Source organism: Dromiciops gliroides, chromosome 2 (assembly GCF_019393635.1).
Source record: "Dromiciops gliroides isolate mDroGli1 chromosome 2, mDroGli1.pri, whole genome shotgun sequence".
NCBI lineage: Eukaryota > Metazoa > Chordata > Mammalia > Microbiotheria > Microbiotheriidae > Dromiciops > Dromiciops gliroides.
The window spans coordinates 36,796,046-36,815,291 of record NC_057862.1 but is presented as its reverse complement, the minus strand read 5'-3'; the positions used below and the strand labels follow the sequence as shown (position 1 = coordinate 36,815,291).

At 44.3% G+C, this 19,246-nt stretch overlaps 1 protein-coding gene across 1 annotated transcript in view; it reads right to left on the bottom strand.

Annotated features, from left to right (window-relative positions):
- Positions 1-19,246, bottom strand: part of TBC1D2B (TBC1 domain family member 2B) — a 70,731-nt gene that overhangs the window by 24,663 nt on the left and 26,822 nt on the right. Inside the window, 5 exon segments of the mRNA XM_043985803.1 lie at positions 4,781-5,170; positions 6,601-6,827; positions 8,837-8,924; positions 8,926-9,024; positions 16,399-16,568. Coding sequence (XP_043841738.1) covers positions 4,781-5,170; positions 6,601-6,827; positions 8,837-8,924; positions 8,926-9,024; positions 16,399-16,568 — 974 coding nt within the window.

Sequence of the window (19,246 nt, the reverse complement as noted above, 5' to 3'; positions counted from 1 at the left end):
AGTTAGTCGCCTCCCTGGAGCTGAACTAACCCATGGGTCTTTTCCAAAGTCTTCTGCAGGGAAGTACTCCCTTTCCTTCTGCCACATTTGCCCCAGGCACAAACTCCTGGAGAGGCAAAGTGCCGTGCATCAAGAAGACATCAGCACATTTCTCCTTTATGCAATCTGAGGGAGTGAGGGAGCTTTGGAGAGGGAAGAACTTAGATGAAATGTGGGCAGTTGTCTGCGGCATTTGGATTAGAAACAAATGTCTGTTCTAGAAACCCTCATGTGCACCTCTTGACTGGGGAGGAAAGTACGTGTCGTGAAGCTGACTGTGGCAATCCTGGCCCCAGAAGTCCGTGGGGAAGCAGAGAGATGGGCTGTGGGCAGAGAAGGAGGCGGGCATTTCTGACACATCCCACACTCCTAATTGAGCTGGACTGTGATCACTCATTACAAGGGAGGGCACTGTGGAAGACTGAAGGGAGGCCACTGGAAAGCGACAGAGATGTTTTGGGGTTTTTTTAAACTGAGAAAATATTTAAAAAGAAAAAATGTGACAAAGTTGGGTTTGGGGTTTTTGAGGAATGCAGGAATTTTCCTTGTCAATCTCTGTCTCGACTAAAAGACCTACAGAGAATCATTTGGGTCTGAATTTGTGATTTCAAAAGTGGAGAATACGCTTAGTGAGCAAACTTCCTCTCCCAATACAGGTGAGCTTACTCTTTCCTTACTAAGGAAGAAGTCGTAGCTGCTTGAGGCCCCGAGAAATCGAGAGACATGCCTGCAGTCATTCAGCCAATGTGTCCGAGGCTAAACTTGACCCAGGACTTCCTGAGAGGCCGGCCCTCTGGCAGCTGTGCCATTCTGCCTCTCTTAAAATTCAAGAGAATCTCCTCGGGCCCTCTTCATGATGCCTGGCTTGTGAAGAGCACACGCCAAGCTCTTCTTGGGGACGTGTAAGAAGACAACAAAAGAAGGTCGATTCATTCCAAAGAAGGCAGGCTTTCTCCTACTGTGGCCTTACAACACCCAGAGAAACCCCTCGTGATTTCACTCTGATAGCTGGCCCATAACTTCTAAGTATATGGTTCCCATGAATAAGAAGCATGTGCCCCAGTGACTCAGGGTTGTCTAATGGCATGCTATAATGACTTCTGGTTAATCCAGCCTCTTTCCTATGCTATCTGAATTTCCTATGTAAATTGGAGCCTTGTGACTTCTGGTCCACTCCATTTGTTTTTTGGTTTGTTTTTTTTTCTAAATTAGCAGAATGTAGCACAAGCCATTCTAGATTAATTTAATCAAATTTTATAGTCTAAATGATAACTGAACTATCACCAATTTGTTAGGAGCACCACACTGCACAAACTGATTCAGAAAGTATATGGGCCTGGGGCAGCTAGCTGGCCCTGGGTTCAAATCCAGCCTCTGACACTTGACATTTACTAGCTGTGTGACCCTGGGCAAGTCACTTAACCCTCATTGCCCCACCAAAAAAAAAAAGTCCCTGCCTTCAGGGAGCTTATCCTAGGAATATTATAGCCAAATTTCAGAGTTCTCAGGTCAAGGAGAAAATATTGCAAGCTGCCAAAAAGAAAGAATTCAAGTACTGTGGAGCCCCAGTCAGGATAGCACAAGATCTAGCAGCTTCTACATTAAAGGACCAGAGGGCATGGAATATGATATTCCAGAGGGCAAAGGAATTGGGATTACAACAAGAATCACATATCCAGAAAAACTGATCATAATCTTTCAGAGGAAAAATGGGACTTCAGTGAAAAAGAGGACTTTCGGGTATTTGTGATGAAAAGACCTGAACTGAATGGCAAATTGACTTTCAAATACAAGACCCTAGAGACCATAAAAATTGGAGTTGGGGGACACAGCTGAGGTCGTCCAGTGGGCGACTATCTTGTGGCTGGGATCCCCCTGGGTCCAGGGTAGATTCTTTGTCTGCTGTGTCCCCTAGCTGCCCCAATGCCCTTTAATGCTAATGCTTTCCCTCTGAGATTACTTCCAATTTATTCTCTACATTGGGTTTGGATACAGCTGTTCACAGGTTTGTCTCCCATCAGACTGTGAGCTCCTGGGGGCAGGGACTGCTTTTTTCCTTTCTTTGTGCCCCAGTGCTTAACAGTGCCTTGGACATCCTAAGCATTTAGTAAATGCTTGTTAGTTTGACTTGATTATATTTTATACAGTTTCTGAGGTGCAGGAAAACCTTGGTTCAATTCCTCACCTCCGACATATTAGTTGTGTGACAAGGGGCTAGTCCCTTAACCTTTCAGGCAACCAGCAAGTATGAGAGCATTGCAGGAAGAAGCTTTCCTGCTGAGAATTTCCCACACGGATGAATCATTTGCCTGGACCACAAAATGCCTCACATTGACTTCTCGGAATCCCAAGGTATCTCCAAGGCCATGCAGACCTATCCCCTCTCCCCATTCTGACAAGTGGGGAGATGATCCCTGCCCACAGACCTCCATTCATTCAGAGCGGGGCAGCTGTTGTTCTGTCCCCCATCCTTCCTCCCCTGCCATTGTCCTGGCACCCTTTACTTTTTGTGACTGCCTTCAGCTCTCCTGACACGACTCTTGCAGGACGGGCCTCATCTTCCATGGCTTTTCTTCTATCTCACAGTGAGAGATATGGGAGCACAGCCTCGTGAATAAAGAGCTGGAGTCAGGAAGCCCTGGGCTTAACTCCCATATCTGGGTTGATAAAGCCTCCGATACCATCCCTCATTTGTTCAGAGGCACTTATTAAGCACCTCCCAGGTCCTCAGCTTGGTGTGAAGTGCAAGCGATACAAAGAGGAGCGCTCAGCCTCACGGGGAGACAGCATGAAAACAACTATGTAAAAGCAAGATCCATACAGAGGAAGCTGAAGATCATCAAGAGAGAGAAGGCAAAGTAACAGGACCTTCCTGTAGAGAGCGGGCTTTCAGCTAAAGCATGCAGGAAGCCAGGAGGGGGAGACGGAGGGAGAGTGTTCAGCTATGGGGCAGTGCCAGGGAAAGAGCATGGAGTTGTTCCTCAAGGACCAGCAAGGAGGCCCATGCCACCGAGTCTCAAGCACGTGAGAGGGAGGGAGGTGTAAGACCATCAGAAGGGAGAGAAGGAACCAGGTCACGAAGGGCTTTGAGGGCCAAAAAGAGGCTTGTGTCAGATCCTACAACTGATCTGGATCCACTGGAGGTGGGGTGACACGAGGGCCTGTGCTGTAGGAGGATCAGCCAGAGAGCCCTGGGGAGAGACTGGAGGCAGGGAGACCGATCAGAGGCTACTGGAAGAGTCCAGGTGTGGGAGGATAAGAGCCTGCCCCAGGGAGGTGGCAGCATCAAAGGAGAGAAAGGGGCGAGTTGGAGTGACGCCATGAAAGTGAAGTTGTGGACAACACGCAGAGTCAAGGATGACAGTGAGGTTGCAAGCCTGGGTATTGGAGAGGCAAGGCTGTGGGTGCCCTGGACGGTAACAGAGAAGATGGAGAAAAGGGAGGCTTTGGAGGAGAAAGTAACTCTGGTTTGGACACATTGAGTATAAGGGGGACATGGATTATATGCTTTGAAATGTCCACTGGACAGGTGAAGTCTATCTAAGGTCAGGAGAAAGGCAGTTTCATATGTCTCTGTATTCCCGTGAGACAGCAAAAAAGGCTGTGAACACCTCGTGTGACCATGAACTCCTCCTCTGGGCCAGAGCTTCTTTAACTTTTTTCACTCACAACCCCTTTTTGCCCCAGAAATGTTCACACAACCCTGGGTATATAGGCATATAAAAATAGGTATACATAACCTTTTCCTGTTACACAACCCCACATGGGGTTGAGAGCCACAATTTAAGAAGCTTTGGTCTAGAATACACTCTTGGTTCTTCTGCTTCTTGGTCGGCACAGACCAGTTAGAGTAACTTCCACCCACAGCCCTGTTGTCCTTCTAGATCATTCTGGACCAAGTTTGGGGCATTCTTGCCCAAAGTAGCAAAGCTAACAAACCACTCTGAATATTTAACTTGTCCAGATGAGGAATTATGACACATTATTAAAATTGAGTACACGTAAGAAATTTAAAAAAAAAAATACCTCATCACTGTTTTGGATCACACTGGGTAGTGTTTTTTGGTCAAAATGTGGCATGACTATAAAACAATATGGCTCCCCTGTGTGACCTATAAATGGGTCAACGTTGCCTAAGTCCACAGCTGTGGCATAATTGCCTTCCTGACTTCTACAATGCAGCTGGTTACCCTTCTTGCTCTTCCTCCCACAGGGCACCATTTCCCATCTCTCATCTCCATGCCCTGCACCAGCTGTCTGCCCTCCACTTAGAATACACTCCCTGCTCGATTTGCCCTCTCAGAATGCCTGGCAAGCTTCCTTTAAAACTCAGGCCAAGTGCTCCCTTCCCATGAGGCCTTTTCTGCCATCAGGGTGAGCTCCTCCAGGGCTTGCATCATTAGGAAGATTTTTCTTACATCAAGCCCATCCTTGTTTCTCTGAATGTGGGTTCTCTGAGGTTCATCTAATCCAGTGTGTGGCACATAACTGTCACCCAATAAATTTCTGCTGATTGGCTGACGGCCTCCAATTGATTACTGTGAAGGAGAGCCTTCACTTGGATATGAACGGCACCTTGAAAGTCTGCTGAAGATAGTATCATTATTTTATAATCACCTGGAGTCAGCCATTTCTCAATACCATCAGCAGCCAACTTTTCCCAATCCCTCCCAAGCCATTCTTCCTTGGGTTTTGCTTCCTGTAACAAAGAAGACTCGAGAAGACCATTCTGTTCACTTACTTTTAGTCTGTCGAGCTCCTGGAGGTCTCTGTTAACCGGCGGGGATGTGCAAGTGCTGAGTGCTTGGGAAGACGCATTCCCTTCACATTCGCTGAGCTGTCGGGAGAGCTTCATGATGACTTCATCTTTGGCTTGGATGGTCTCCACCAACATGCCCAGCTGTTCGTTGAGTTCACCAACTTTGCATTTCAAGTTTTTTACTTCCTGCTGGAGACTGTCTTTTTCCAGATTGAACTTTTCAAGCTGGCTGCTGAGGCCTAAGATCTGATCATCCTTTTGGTGCAGAAGCTCACGTTTGTCCTTTGGGACCCCGTCACAGAGATGGCTGCTAGTGAAATACTTGTCATACTGGGACGACCTGACGGTCTGCTGTAAAAGGCGCACAAGTTCCTAGGGAGAAGAGAAGGGCAGGGGAATAACAGAGGTAGACTGAATCATGAAAATGAAATTAAGAAAAAGCTATTACCAGACATTGAGAAAATGGAGCAACTTTACTAGTAACATTAAGACCAGAAATTTCTCCTTGATGGACAGGAAGGAAAGAAGGAAGGAAGGAAGGAAGGAAGGAAGGAAGGAAGGAAGGAAGGAAGGAAGGAAGGAAGGAAGGAAGGAAGGAAGGAAGGAAGGAAGGAAGGAAGGAAGGAAGGAAGGAAGGAAGGAAGGGAGGAAGGAAGAAAGAAGGAAGGGAGGGAGGGAAGAAAACAGAAAGGAAGAAAAAGAAAGAAAGAAGGAAGGAAGGAAGGAAGGAAGGAAGGAAGGAAGGAAGGAAGGAAGGAAGGAAGGAAGGAAGGAGGAAGGAAGAGAGGGAGGGAAGAAAACAGAAAGGAAGAAAAAGAAAGAAAGAAAGAAAGAAAGAAAGAAAGAAAGAAAGAAAGAAAGAAAGAAAGAAAGAAAGAAAGAAAGAAAGAAAGAAAGGAGGGAGGGAGGGAAGAAAAAGAAAGAAAGAAGGAAGGGAGGGAGGGAAGAAAAAAAGAAAGAAAGAAGGAAGGAAGGGAGGGAGGGAAGAAAACAGAAAGGAAGAAAAAGAAAGAAGGAAGGAAGGGAGGGAGGGAAGAAAAAGAAAGAAAGAAAGAAAGAAAGAAAGAAAGAAAGAAAGAAAGAAAGAAAGAAAGAAAGAAAGAAAGAAAGAAAGAAAGAAAGAAAGAAAGAAAGAAAGAAAGAAAGAAAGAAAGAAAGAAAGAAAGAAGGGAGGGAAAGAAAGAAAGGAAGGAAGGAGGAAGGAAGAAAAGAAAGAAAAGAAAAAAGAAAGATAGATATGGGTTTACTTTTGAGGCAAGCAATTAGGAAACAAGAAATCACAATGCATGCATCACTAATGAATAATAGTGTTATGGGAATGTTTATGTAAATATTAAATTCATCTTAGAATTTGAGGCATTTTTAGCACTTCGATTATTCAAGGATGTATAAGATTTATAAAACATCTTTTTTTCTGATTGGCTCAGAAATTAATCTTGTTATCTAGTTTGTTTCAGTCAGATAACTAAATTACCATCAATTCTTATGACTACCCAAAACTGGAAGTTGGTAATTTACCGATCAAGGAAGATTTCTGAAACCTACTAAGAGCAACAATCAGGTTTGTGGGTGTAGACCTAGATAGGAAGTAAGAAAATAGTTCAACCTCAATGAAAATTCAAGGTATCAAGCTGACATTATTGAGAGTCTCTGTGACTGCAACACTGGCCATGGACTCTGATCATTTTAAACTGAAATCACCCTCTGGGATTTAAAATATCTTAAATCTTTATATAAAATATGGATGCCCTCGCCCGTTTTCGGGCCTCTGCCTACCAAAGCAGCCTAAAAAAGAAAGTTACCTTTTGGCTAGAGAGCTCCTTCTTCAGTCTTTCTAGTTCTTCCTGCTGGTTTTGAAACTTCCATTGCACTTCAGAAGCTGCTTTATTGCCATTGCCCGCAGTACATTCAACTGGAGAATCACCACTATTATGTCGGTTCTTGTATGACCCAATCATATCTTTCAAAGGTCGCTTTCCTTTATAGGGAATACGGCCCAAGTCAAAGGGGAAGGCTGAGCCCGTTATTCCTATGCAAAAACAAAACCGTTTGTCTCACATGGACCACAAAACCCACATCTGAAGCCTCAAAACTGCCTTTCAGACCTGCCCGGGGAGGGCTTCCAGGAGTTTCTGACCACCACCTTCACACCGAGACAGGAAAACTTGGCCCATCATCTCTCTGTTTGGGGTTATGCCTCCCTGCAGTGTCCAGAGACCCCTGGCCTCACCCAATGAGGGCAATGCTTTCCTGGTGAATGCCACACACTTCCCATTCCCACATCTCAGTGGGTAGTTTCACTCACTGCTGTGACCAAAACAATTCATCACCCAACAGTTCATTCAACTTGGAAAGTCTGACCTCCTCTGCGCCCCCTGCCCTGGGGCCTCCCCTCCCTCTGTCTGGAGTGGGTGGGAGGTGACCATGGGGGAAGCTCCTCCCAGGGCCTCCACTATACAAAGATGGCGCCCAAGGAGTCCTTGTCATTTTCCACTCAGCAGCTTTCCTGGGTTTCATTGTTTCTAGAAACTCATCATTCCACAAGTTGAAATCAATTCAGAAGCCCAGACCTCCTCAGGTTCCCCCCACCCATCACCCCAGCAGACTGTGAGCTCTTGGAGGGCAGGAACCTACACCTTTCTTTATATTTGAGTGCTTGATATATAGCAGGCGCTGCATCAGTATTTACAGACAGGATCATGTGTGGGTGAGGAGCCTCTCTGAACTTAGCGGTCAGTCCCTCATCCTAAACACACCCACTTGGCAGGACCTACCAAATGCTTGTGCCTGGATGGCACAGACCTCCCAGAGCCAGATGCAGTGCCCTCGCCAACTGTCTGAGACCTACAAATGCCCATCTGCCTGGGTGCACTTGGTCAGGGAGAAGCAGTAGATATTAATGTTCCTGTTTCTTTAGTGTGGTATAATGGAAAGCCCCACTCAAGGAGTCCAAGGACCTGGATTCAATCCTGTCTGCTCCTTAAGTTAAGCCCCAGCTGGCCCTCAAAGACTTTTGAGGCCCCCTTCTACCTCAGAGGCTGTGGTTTTTTTGCTCAGTAAAGACAGACCCAGATGTATTTTCCCATCTCAACCACCTCAACAAATGCACTCCAAAGACCTCCTTCAGAACCAGCAGGTCTACATGATAAAGGTAAATGTAGCCAGATCTCCACACATACTTAGAGTACAAGCTGTCAGCTGGTGGTGGGCTCCCATTTCTTTTTTTCTTTTCATTTCCTTATCCTTTTTTTTTTGGTGAAGCAATTGGGATTAAGTGACTTGGCCAGGTTCACACAGCTAGTAAGTGTCAAGGGTCTGAGGCCACATTTGAACTCAGGTCTCCTGACTCTATCCACTGCACCACCTAGCTGTCCCCTGGAGCTCTCTCTCAAGCAGGCTCCATTTCACAACATTCAAGGTGAATACGAGGAATAAAGCAAAGACACGTCCTTGACACAAGCCACACACCTTCTCTTTCTCGTGGCACTGGAGCACGACAGTTACTGTTACACTGAACTAGGCTTGTTGTTTCAGCAGTTTAACTCTCCCCTGCTTGTGACATCATTCCACAAGCCCTTGAGTCCCTGTTATGTGCCAGTGCCCTGCTTGGGGCTGGGGACACAGAGAAAACAAAACAGGGCCTACCCTTGGGGAACTCACACTCAGTTGGGCCAAAGATAAGTGAACCAAAGTGTTTTTTTGTGGCACACAGCAACAGACCCCGGGAGCCATCAGGCCAGACCTCAGTTGGACAGGGCTCTAGAGAGAGTCCAAAAAGCAGAAGGAAGGGGAGACAGCCTATGCTGAGGCAGGGATAAAGGGTCTGGCTGGAGGGCAGACTGTGGGACATGGGTGGTGTCCAGAAGCCAGCAGAGGTGGCTGAAGCACTTGGGGAAGGAGAGGGAGCGGGAAACCACTGGAGGTTATGGAGCAGGTGAGATGACTGGGACACCTGCTCGAGGGCAGAGGATGCATCTTCTGGACCTCTTTGTTCCTCCCCAGTGCCCCACACTGTCATGCACATCGTTACATGCTTACCTTTGTTTCCCTCAGAGGTTTGCTTCTTCCCTTGTTCCTGAACCGCTGATTCCTCTAAATCCTTCGGATTGGGGTCTATAAGTTCCCACCTCTTCATTGGTATAAAACACACTCTTCCGGCTGTCATTATTTCCTCTCCCAGGTCGAAATGAAGACATTGAATTTTCTGGGGAAATAGGAGCAAATGGCTATTTAAAAACCTTTGACTATGTAAAAGAAAGCCTGATCACTTTCGTCAGCATGTGTCCAATTTTGATACGTGACCTGAAAGAAGATGGTGTCCCTGTGTGAGAGAGAAGAGAGAAAGAAAGGAAGAGAAGGAAGGGGAGGACAGCAGAAGGGAAAAGGGAAAGGAGGGGAGGGGGAAGTGTAGAAAATAATGGGCTTTTGCCAACACCCAAAGGCCCCAGATTGATTTGGACTGATTAGATTGACTGAGAGGGATTGGCTTTGCTGATTAACCCACTTCAAGTTAATTCAATTGAAGCCACACCTGCCTGACTCTGAAGAGGGTACTGTTCTCAGTTCACCTCAACACAAGACCACCCTCAAGCCCAGAGAACCAATGGATCTGGGTGATGCTAGCCAATTAGCTGGAAGCAGTGTGTACGGACTGCCCTCTTCTGGGGATGCAGGAAGAGCTTCCTCTCTCAGCTGGTTGCTCGAACAAACTCGAGGTGGAAGACTTGGGAGAAGAAGCAGGCCAAGCTGAACTCTTATCTCTCCTCTAGGGTAGATAGGCTCTTTCTTGGCTTTCTGACCCAGGTGTTCTCTTTTACACTAATAAATGAGTAACGCCCCAAACCGGTGCTAAAGCTTCTAATTTATAAGTAAACCCTAGCTAGTTTTCCCTACACTTGGGACAGGAATAGACCACCACACATTTATTTTACTTGTCACAGAAGGAAGGCCAAAACTATATCTTAAAAGGAAGGCAATAACTGATCATCACACAGAAGTAGTAGCAATCAGATGCTGGTCAACAATGAGACCATCCAGTTATTAGGGCCAAGGTCAAAATCATCGTCAGATTAGAAGAAAGGATAAAGATGTAAAGAGGATACCCTCTACCCTTCCAACATCTCCAACCTGACCTAACAAAGCAAGCTGCTATTGCTGAAAAAAAAGTGAGGAAATGGGAAAAGGCAGGGATAGTGATCTCAATGCTAACCGTTTCATATAGAAGTTTAATATAAAGCAGAAGCCATACGGAAGAGACTCTAAAGAAGGCGGAAACTATCTTGGCCAACAGAGATTTCTCTCTCTTTGCCAAGCAGAAGTGAAGGACAACACCACTCTACAAAACAAATTCAACTGTAAAACGCTAAAGGAGATAGCCCGTGATTATAAGCTGTTTCCATCGGAACCAATAGCAAAAAAGCAGAGTATATCCGAAGCAAGTGTGGACATAGCTCAGGATGAGACCCAACTGAGAGCATTCAGAAAGAAATACTACAGAAAAAAAGAAATGAAAATGGAAGAAAATAACAAGCACTTTGATGACAAGCTATTTTTTCATCATCAATGACAGTGGAATCACCACTTTTTGACCCTAATACCTCAGTGGCCAGGAAGTAGTACTTAAGTTACCCATGTGGAGAAGAGCAGGTAGACCTAGACTAAAGAGAGAAGAAAAATGTGCTACAAGAGATCATTTGATAAAGTATTTCAGAGAAGAAAAGACACCAATGGAATTTCATGGAACTGAAAAGACCCAACAATATTACGGCCTCCAAAAAGGGCAACCAAAAGGACCAAAATAAGTACCAACGTATAGCCCTTCCAAGGTCTATTTACAAGGATTATCTAGAGAGACAGAGGCTTTTATTGAGGACAATGTGAGCATTGAACGGGGAGAACCTCACTTATTCTGAGTTTCTATATCAGATCGTAACTTTATAATCATTCAATACTGTATTTGTTGACCAAATAAAGGCATTTGACACAGTACTACAAGATGTGGCTTACAGATTCTTCTTCAACAAAAGGTTCTCTCACACACATGTTAAGATAGTATAGAATTCTTTGATAAGTACAAGTTCAAAGATAATTCTGTTCACTCATGCCCTGCTTATTAACATACATTTACACTCTGTTGTCTGTCTTTGAATTCCAAGTACCCAGAATAGTGCCTGGTACATCGAAGGCACTTAATAAACATCGTTAATTGCTTGGAGGCATAAAAACAGAACATGTGCCAAAGGCATGGAGGATGTCTTATGTGGGATTCAAATGGGAGAGATTCCTTAGAGATGGTGAAATCTTCAGATTTTCAAGTAAGAATTATATGAATCACTCTAAGACCCACAGTAAGCAGGATCCTTCAGTAAGAATCTTCATCATTAAAAAATATGAGCCTAAAAATTCACTTAAAAAATCAGTGATGAAGAACGTTCATTGTCTAGGAGATGGAGTTGCATGGCCAATCCATTGAGTTAGTACATCAATATCTCTTCATAAATGACAGGCCCTAAGAGTGACAATTTTGCTAGGCCCAGAACTCAAACATGAAACTTTGGACAGGAAACAACCAAAAATAGCTAACCAGAAGTTGATACCCAGCATAATGAAAAGAGATAGTAAGAGGGAGCTAGAGGAGCTTCTCAGCTAATAGAAAAATCATATTCCACCACACACACGAATAAGTAAGATATAAAGTAGAATGTGTCGGGGGGTAGCTAGGTAGTGCAGTGGATAAAGCACCGGCCCTGGATTCAGGAGCACCTGAGTTTTAAATCTGGCCTTAGACAACTTGACACTTACTAGCTGTGTGACCCTGGGCAAGTCACTTAACCCCCATAGCCCACAAAAAAAAAAAAAAAAGTAGAATGTGTTAAGAGAAAGGGAGAGGGCAGTTAGGTGGCACAGTGGATAGAGCACTGGCCCTGGAGTCAGGAGGTCCTGAGTTCAAATCCGGCCTCAGACACTTAACACTTACTAGCTGTGTGACCCTGGACAAGTAACTTACCCCAATTGCCTCAAAAAACCCAAAAAAACAAAAGAGAAAGGGGGAAGGGGAAAAAGTATTTATTAAGCACCTACTATGTGCCAGGCACTATGCTAAGTGCTTTATACATATTGCCTCCTTTGATCCTCACAACAATGCTTCAAGGTAGGTGCTAATATTATTCCCATTTTATAGTTGAAAAAACTAAGGCAAACAGGGTTAAGTGACTTGCCCAGGGTCACATGGGTAGTAAATGTCTGAGATTGGATTTGAACTCAGGACCTCCTGACTCCCGAGCATTGTGTTTTATTCACTGTGCCACCCAACTGCCACAGGGCAGTTCTGCCCTTTTGCCATAAGGGCAAAGGACAGATCCAAAAGGAGAAACATAATTTGAGGAATGTTGACTCTCATTCATGAAGAAGCCAACATCTAAGTCTTCAATGATAGAGGTGTGCAATGAGGGAAGCACGGGAAGAAGATCTGAGACAATGTTTGGAATTAGGAGAGGGTAGGAGCAAGTCATCTTGATCAGCCCTACAGAAAGGGAATGGCATGAAATAGGCCACCAAGGTAGTAAGTTCACAGTAGGTTTAAGCAGAGAGTCTTCCTGATGAAAGGGTCAATACAGCTAATATACTGGGACAGTACCTCGATCCCATAGATACTAGAATCAGTTCACTCATTCAACAAATGCTCAGGGATCTCCTACTATGCAGAATGCACACCAGCTTGAATTGTTTAATAAAATGTGCAGCTGCTATGATCCACAACACAGGGGGCCCAAGATGGAACAGCTGACTTCTGCCAAATGTTAATATTCTATCCAGATTTCCATAGGCAAATTGCATGCTTCCCTTGAAAAAATTCTGCTATATTGCACTGTTATGTTTGGATCTCAAAAAGTTTATAGTAGAATTAGAAAAAACAACGATCAAGTTTCTAAAGAGCCTGGAGCCACGTGAATTCCACCAAGAGACATTTCAGATTCTGCTGAAGCCCAGTTTATCCAAACCCCTCAGTGGGATTAGAGACACAAAGAACACGAATATTGCCTCACTAAGAACTCGCTTTCCAAACATTCCCTCCTAGCAGGCCACTGAACACCCTATTCCTGCCTGTCTGCCAACAAAGTCTCTCAATCAGAGGCCTATGGGCACATTTTAAAACAAAGCCCTGCAATGAGATTTCACCATTCAAGGAGCTTTTCTGCCCATGAACAGACTGAAAGGCTCCATTTTTCCAAGGTCCAGCTCATGTGGGAACGAGTTATAAACACCAACTTCAAAAGCCTCAATGCATTTACGGTGGTCACAATATATCCTACCAATTCTGAGAAGACTTGAGAAAGCTGCCCGCACACCCAACACAGCCTAGGAAAGGCTGACTAGAATGGACACATGGAAGATGTCTGAAGAGGCCGGCATTCTACAATATACAAATAGGCTATTTCAGAGCTCCCAGATGTCATTCTGCCCTGAAAGTTTCCCTCCTCTTCACAAAGCTGTTTCTTACCAGCAGGAAGTGAGAACTCTAATGAAAAAGATGAAGCCTGCACCAGAACCAGCACCATCTAATAAGAAAACCAGAGCATTTCCCATCTGAAAAGCTAGGTTTCACTCCAGGCTTCACTTTTTTTTTTGGGGGTGGGGGGGGCAGGCAATGAAGGTTAAGTGACTTGCCCTGGGTCACACAGCTAGTGTCAAGTGTCTGAGGCCAGATTTGAACTCAGGTCCTCCTGAATCCAGGGCTGGTGCTTTATCCACTGTGCCCCCTTTTTTTGGTGGGGCAATGGGGTTAAGTGACTTGCCCAGGGTCACACAGCTAGCAAGGGTCAAGTGTCTGAGGCCGACAGGCTTCACTTCTTACTGGATGTGTGTTAATAGGCCAGTCTCGTAACCTTCCAGCTCCTACACCTTGCAGAGTGACATTAAGGCAGACACTTAGAGAACTGTAAAATGCTACCTGCAAATGTGAACTACCATTAAGCAGAACTCCGGCACCTAATTTACTTAATGAATCCTTTATGAACAGGGCCAAGTGATCACAGTGCTCATGACTGGAGTCGGGATGACATCCTGTTAGTGGATATGAGAGATAGGAGATGGGACAGGCAGGTGCCCAAGGATCACTGAGGGCTGTAGAACACACACTGGGGTTTCAAGGGAGCTAACAGAGACCGTGAGCTTCAAGACAAGCTAGACTCAAAGCAAGAGCCAGTTTTCTGCAAATGTTAAACTCTGAGGTCAGGAGGTGGATATCTTATTAGAAAACATTTTGGGGGGCAGCTAGGTGGCGCAGTGGATAGAGCACCGGCCCTGGAATCAGGAGGACCTGAGTTCAGGTCCAGCCTCAGACACTTGACACTCACTGGCTGTGTGACCCTGGGCAAGTCACTTAACCCCAATTGCCTAACTAAAAAAAAAAAGGAAAAAAAAAAAGAAAACATTTTGGGAAGTTGTCATGACTGAAAATGCCAGTGTTGGGCACATAGAAACAAAACAGCATTTCTCAAAATAAGAATCCAGTGGTATCATACATCCCCATGGGCATGGGAACCTTCATCACAAACACCGCCTTAGAGCAACATAAAATGTAGGACTGTTCCAAACAACGCCCACATTTATTTCATCCTCCACTCACCCCAACTCTAGAAAGTATGAAAAGCATGAGTAAAATGAGAAGTTAGGGAACCAGCACTAAGTAGCTGCACAGTCTTAGAAAAGAGTCAGCATTGCTGCTGTTACTGTCTTCCTCATAGATGATCTGATGCAGTTACTTAAGAAACAATGTGGTGGGGCAGCTAGGTGGTGCAGTGGATAGAGCACCAGCCCTGGAGTCAGGAGGACCTGGGTTCAAATCCGGCCTCAGACACTTAACACTTACTAGCTGTGTGACCCTGGGCAAGTCACTTAACCCCAATTGCCTCACTAAAAAAAAAGAAAAAAAAAGAAACAATGTGGTGTGATGGGCAGAGATCTGGTCTCAGAATCAGGAAAACTTCTCCCATATACTGGCCATGTGACCTTGGGTAAGTCACTGAGGATCGAGATTCAGAGCAGGTTTTGAAGTGCATGAGCCCCACACACTGATGCAATCGAACATAGGTCCAATATAAGAAAAAACAATGCAGTCTCAAAGCATTGCCAACGTGTGGACTCACTCGGCAGAGGCCTGGGCTCTGACCCTTAGGCCTCTGCTCTGCCCTGCCCATCTGTCCGTGCCTGATCCTCCCCTGACAGGTCAATAATTTCATTTCATAACAGATGCAGGGACTCCAGTGTGTCTCAAGCCTTTCCCCAACAACATCCCCCTAGGGCACAATCACAGTTCCTGGGCTGCTCACTAGGCAGTTCTGATCACAAGGCCCGGCCTCTGCTGACCAACACGGTGATGCCTGCAGTGCTTGGCCTGGGAGAAGCCAAGCACCTCCTTAGCCTTGGCTTGTCTAGCAGTTTCTTCTTTTGCATCTTCCTCTAACTGGCATTTTGAGAGATGGCAGTGATAGCTACCAAGTAGAATTTTGGATCAAATCAGTAACCTTGTTAGAAAACCCAATGACGAAGGCTCCAAGCTAAGGAGAGACACACTTTAGCGTGGTCTAAGGAGAACTCCCCTAACAAGGACACCTGTTCAAAAGTCGAATGGGCCATCAGGTGGGGATGAGCTCCCCATCATAAGAGGTCTTCAAACAAAGGCTTAGACAAGCACTGGAGAAAGCTGCTCGTGGGGGTGGCGGGGAGGGATGGCTACACCGGCACTAGCTGCTTTCTCAGTTCAACCCACTGACAAGTATCTGTTAAGTTCCATGCTGGGGAAACCCCTCCAATGAATGAGACAGTCCTGTATGTGGGGAGCTGATGTTCTAACAGGGAAGACAGGAGACAGGAGAGAAGAGATCTGGCACTGGATGGATTACGTAGCTGCAGAAAGCTCCCAGAGAGGAATACATCTGCCAAGGCCGGCAGGGCCCATCACGTGCCCAGGGCAGGAAGAGGGGGCAGGTGACTGGCCCACAGCGACCCAGAGGGAGGCCAAGCTGCCTCTTACTTACAAAGATACGCCAGCTCTAAAGAGAATAGACACACACAAGTGGTGAGGAGTCTAGGACAAGGCGGTGGGAGAGGGAGGGCAGGCAGGTGGGAGAGAACCCTGAGATCTCTCAGGCTCCCTCCAGCGCTAAGACGGGGTAACCATGAACTCTTCCTCTATTTAGGTCACTTCACCAGCTCCATTTTAGTTACCAAATAATGTTTTCTAGAGAGAAGAAGCTGCACAACTAAAATGACCAGTGAAAAGGGATGAAAAGAGAAGAGCCACGCTGGCAAAATCCCCACAGCTTCTCAGTCATGAGGACGATCTCAGGTTTAGGTAAGCCGTGAAGGTTTACAAAACTTTACAAACTCTTCTCCTCACAACAAACTTATTATTCCCATTTTACAGAGGAGGAAACAGAGGCCCAGAGAGGTACAGCATGATGCCTGTGTTCACACAGCTGCTAAGTGTCGGTGGCTGGACTTGAACTCAGCTCTCTCAGCTCCAAACCCTGTGCCTTTTCAACCACCCCCTGCTGCATACAATTTCAACTCTGACATAGCTGGAAAACATGGAAGACTCACTTGATGTCAGTGCCCCACTGTTTTAGGGAAAAATTGCTGGTACTTAGATGAACCGGGGCTGGCTGGTTGGCAGCTTGTTCTCCCACCAGCTCTCCGGGGGCAGCTTCCACAGAAAGGACGTTTCTGGCTTTCTCTGCAGAGGCATTTGGATGCAGGAGAATCACATCTGAAAGAAAATGAAAACCAACATCAGTCAGCCCCAGCTTTCCCCTCCAAACCTGGATTCAGAATTTGTGGATCAGAGACATCATTTCCTACCCATTCTTTTGGCATTCTTTCCCTAGACTCTCTATTGAAAGGGGGAAGAGGGACTGTACTAACAAAAATGTGCTGTTTTCTGAGCTTTTCAGAATATTATGAAATGGGGGCGCAGTGGATAGACCACCAGCCCTGGAGTCAAGAAGACCTGAGTTCAAATCCAGCATCAAACACTTGACACTTACTAGCTGTGTGACCCTGGGCAAGTCATTTAACCCCAATTGCCTCACAAAAAAAAAGTAAATAAAAATTATGAAATGTTTTCCAGGGATGCTAGAGCAAACCACCAAATAACACCACCAATGACAGATGAAGATTACAAGTTCACTTTTATGACACAGGCACTACAATATGGCATTGATCACTTACCACATCCATACCTTAACTGCATATAATTGTTTGATTTTGCAGAATATAGAACAGAATATGTATTTTTTTTCAAAAGGGGAGTAAAATCCATTAACACTGAATATACTGACAAATGCTCTCTAAAATAAAATTTCTGCCAAAACATCTCCATTTATGAGCCAAAAGAAATTATGAAAATTCTTCCAGATGAGATATCCACAGGGAAAATGCATCATTTAAATTTAGCAATAAAATGTGTCAAATTAATCCACATCCCATCTTTATATCAGCATTGGTCAGTTTGGGAGTTTATTTAGTCTCTGGTTCAAGGAAGAAAAAGCCTAGTCAAGAAGCCCATCTTAAAGCCAACTTTCCAAAATGTAAGGAATCCCCCCACCCCCACCCCCGCCGCCTCCTTCAAGGGTGCAGGGGCATGACAATCTCTACAGGAAGGCCAAAACAATTGGATATTCTGAGTCCAGCTCTCACATAAATAAAATCACTTTTTGCCAATGAAAACAAAGTTTAAATCAAAAAGCAAGATTAATCCAGTGAATTCAACCCTACTGATAATGAAAGCAGTGCAGCAATTATTTAGTAAAGCATGTAAAAATGAAATCAGATCTGAATCAGCATGTATCAAATGCCTACTCTGGTACAATCTGCCGCCATCACTGTCACCTAACTCGGGGCTCAGGGCAGAGGCAGGTTGTGTCACTAACCTGCTTTCGTTTGAACATGAAGCATATAAACTTTAAACAATCTTTGTGTGTATATTAAAAGCACCATATTTGCAACCTTTCTCAACATCATTCATTTTGGAAAGTATAGTATAAGTTGATTCCCTCCCAATACAAACAATTGAAAAGCTCAAGAATGATTACAGAGAATCATTTGAAGTTTTCGATAACTGAACTTAAATTTGATTGTCTTCAATTTTATATTGTCTAATTTTTAATAAGTAAAATAATATCCTTTAAAAACAGATAAATCTAAACTGATTTTAAGAGAAAAGTCACTGAAGCAGCTGAGACTGGTATAAGTAAATCCAACAGAGATAGTTTAAGTAGCAGAAATACAAAATAAAAAGTCCAACTCCAGACAATAAGATCCACTATATTTATAAATGAAATTCACAAGTACTATTAAGTAGAAAGGCTTGCTTTGGACTTGCTTTGTAAGAATGCTTTGGCTGCAGATAGCATGGCACCTAAAAAACTGAAACATCTTGTCAATGGCAGGATGGGAATTTTTCCAGAGAAAAGAAGATGCTTCTACTAAAAAATGTTTTAGCCTCATCTATTAGAAATAATGGCACTAACCTCAACAACTAAGACGATCAAAACAATGCTTGGTATATCATATGCAAAACAGCCTTGAGTGATTCTACATTCAAATAATGCAATGGAAAGAACTGCCCATATGTCTGAAGCCCTTAGTAATCAATTCATTTGAGAAATTACAATTTTCAGATTTTGTATTGCAAATGGATGAAGCAAGAGATACAGTTAAAGACATTTATTTGATTACACGAGTATGATATGATATTGAAACTGATGTTAGGGAATATTCATTACTTTGCAAAACCATTAATGACAATGTCATATTTAAGAGAAACTTTCAATAAAATTGGTGGATTTCTTTAATAAAGATGGGGGACAATTGTATCAGATTCTGCATTGACATAGCTCTATCAATGTCAAGATGAAAAGCAGGTGTATAATATGAGGGCTAGAAAAAACAAACAGCACTTCCTGTAATTTAACCACATTTCATGCTTCACAGAGAAGCAATTGTATTGAAAAATATGAAGAGTTTCACACTTACATAAAATGAGAGCTACATACAATTTTTCAAGTTGGAAAAAGTAACAATTTTTCAAGTTGATACAAGAGTAATCAACTTTTTGACATCCCCCCAAAAGAGAAAAAGACCTATTTGTACAAAAATATTTCTAGCAGCTCTTTTTGTGGTGGCTAAGAATCGGAAATCAAAGGAACGCCCATCCATTGGGAATGGCTCAACAAGATGTGGTATATGATGGTGATGGAATATCATTGTGCTATAAGAAATGACAAGCAGGATGATTTCAGAAAAGCCTGGAAAGACTTGTATGAACTGATGCATAGTGAAGTGAGCAGAACCAAGAGAACATCATGCACAGAGACAGCAGTATTGTTTGATGAAGAACTGTGAATGACTTGACTATTCTTAGCAATACAATGATCCAAGACAATC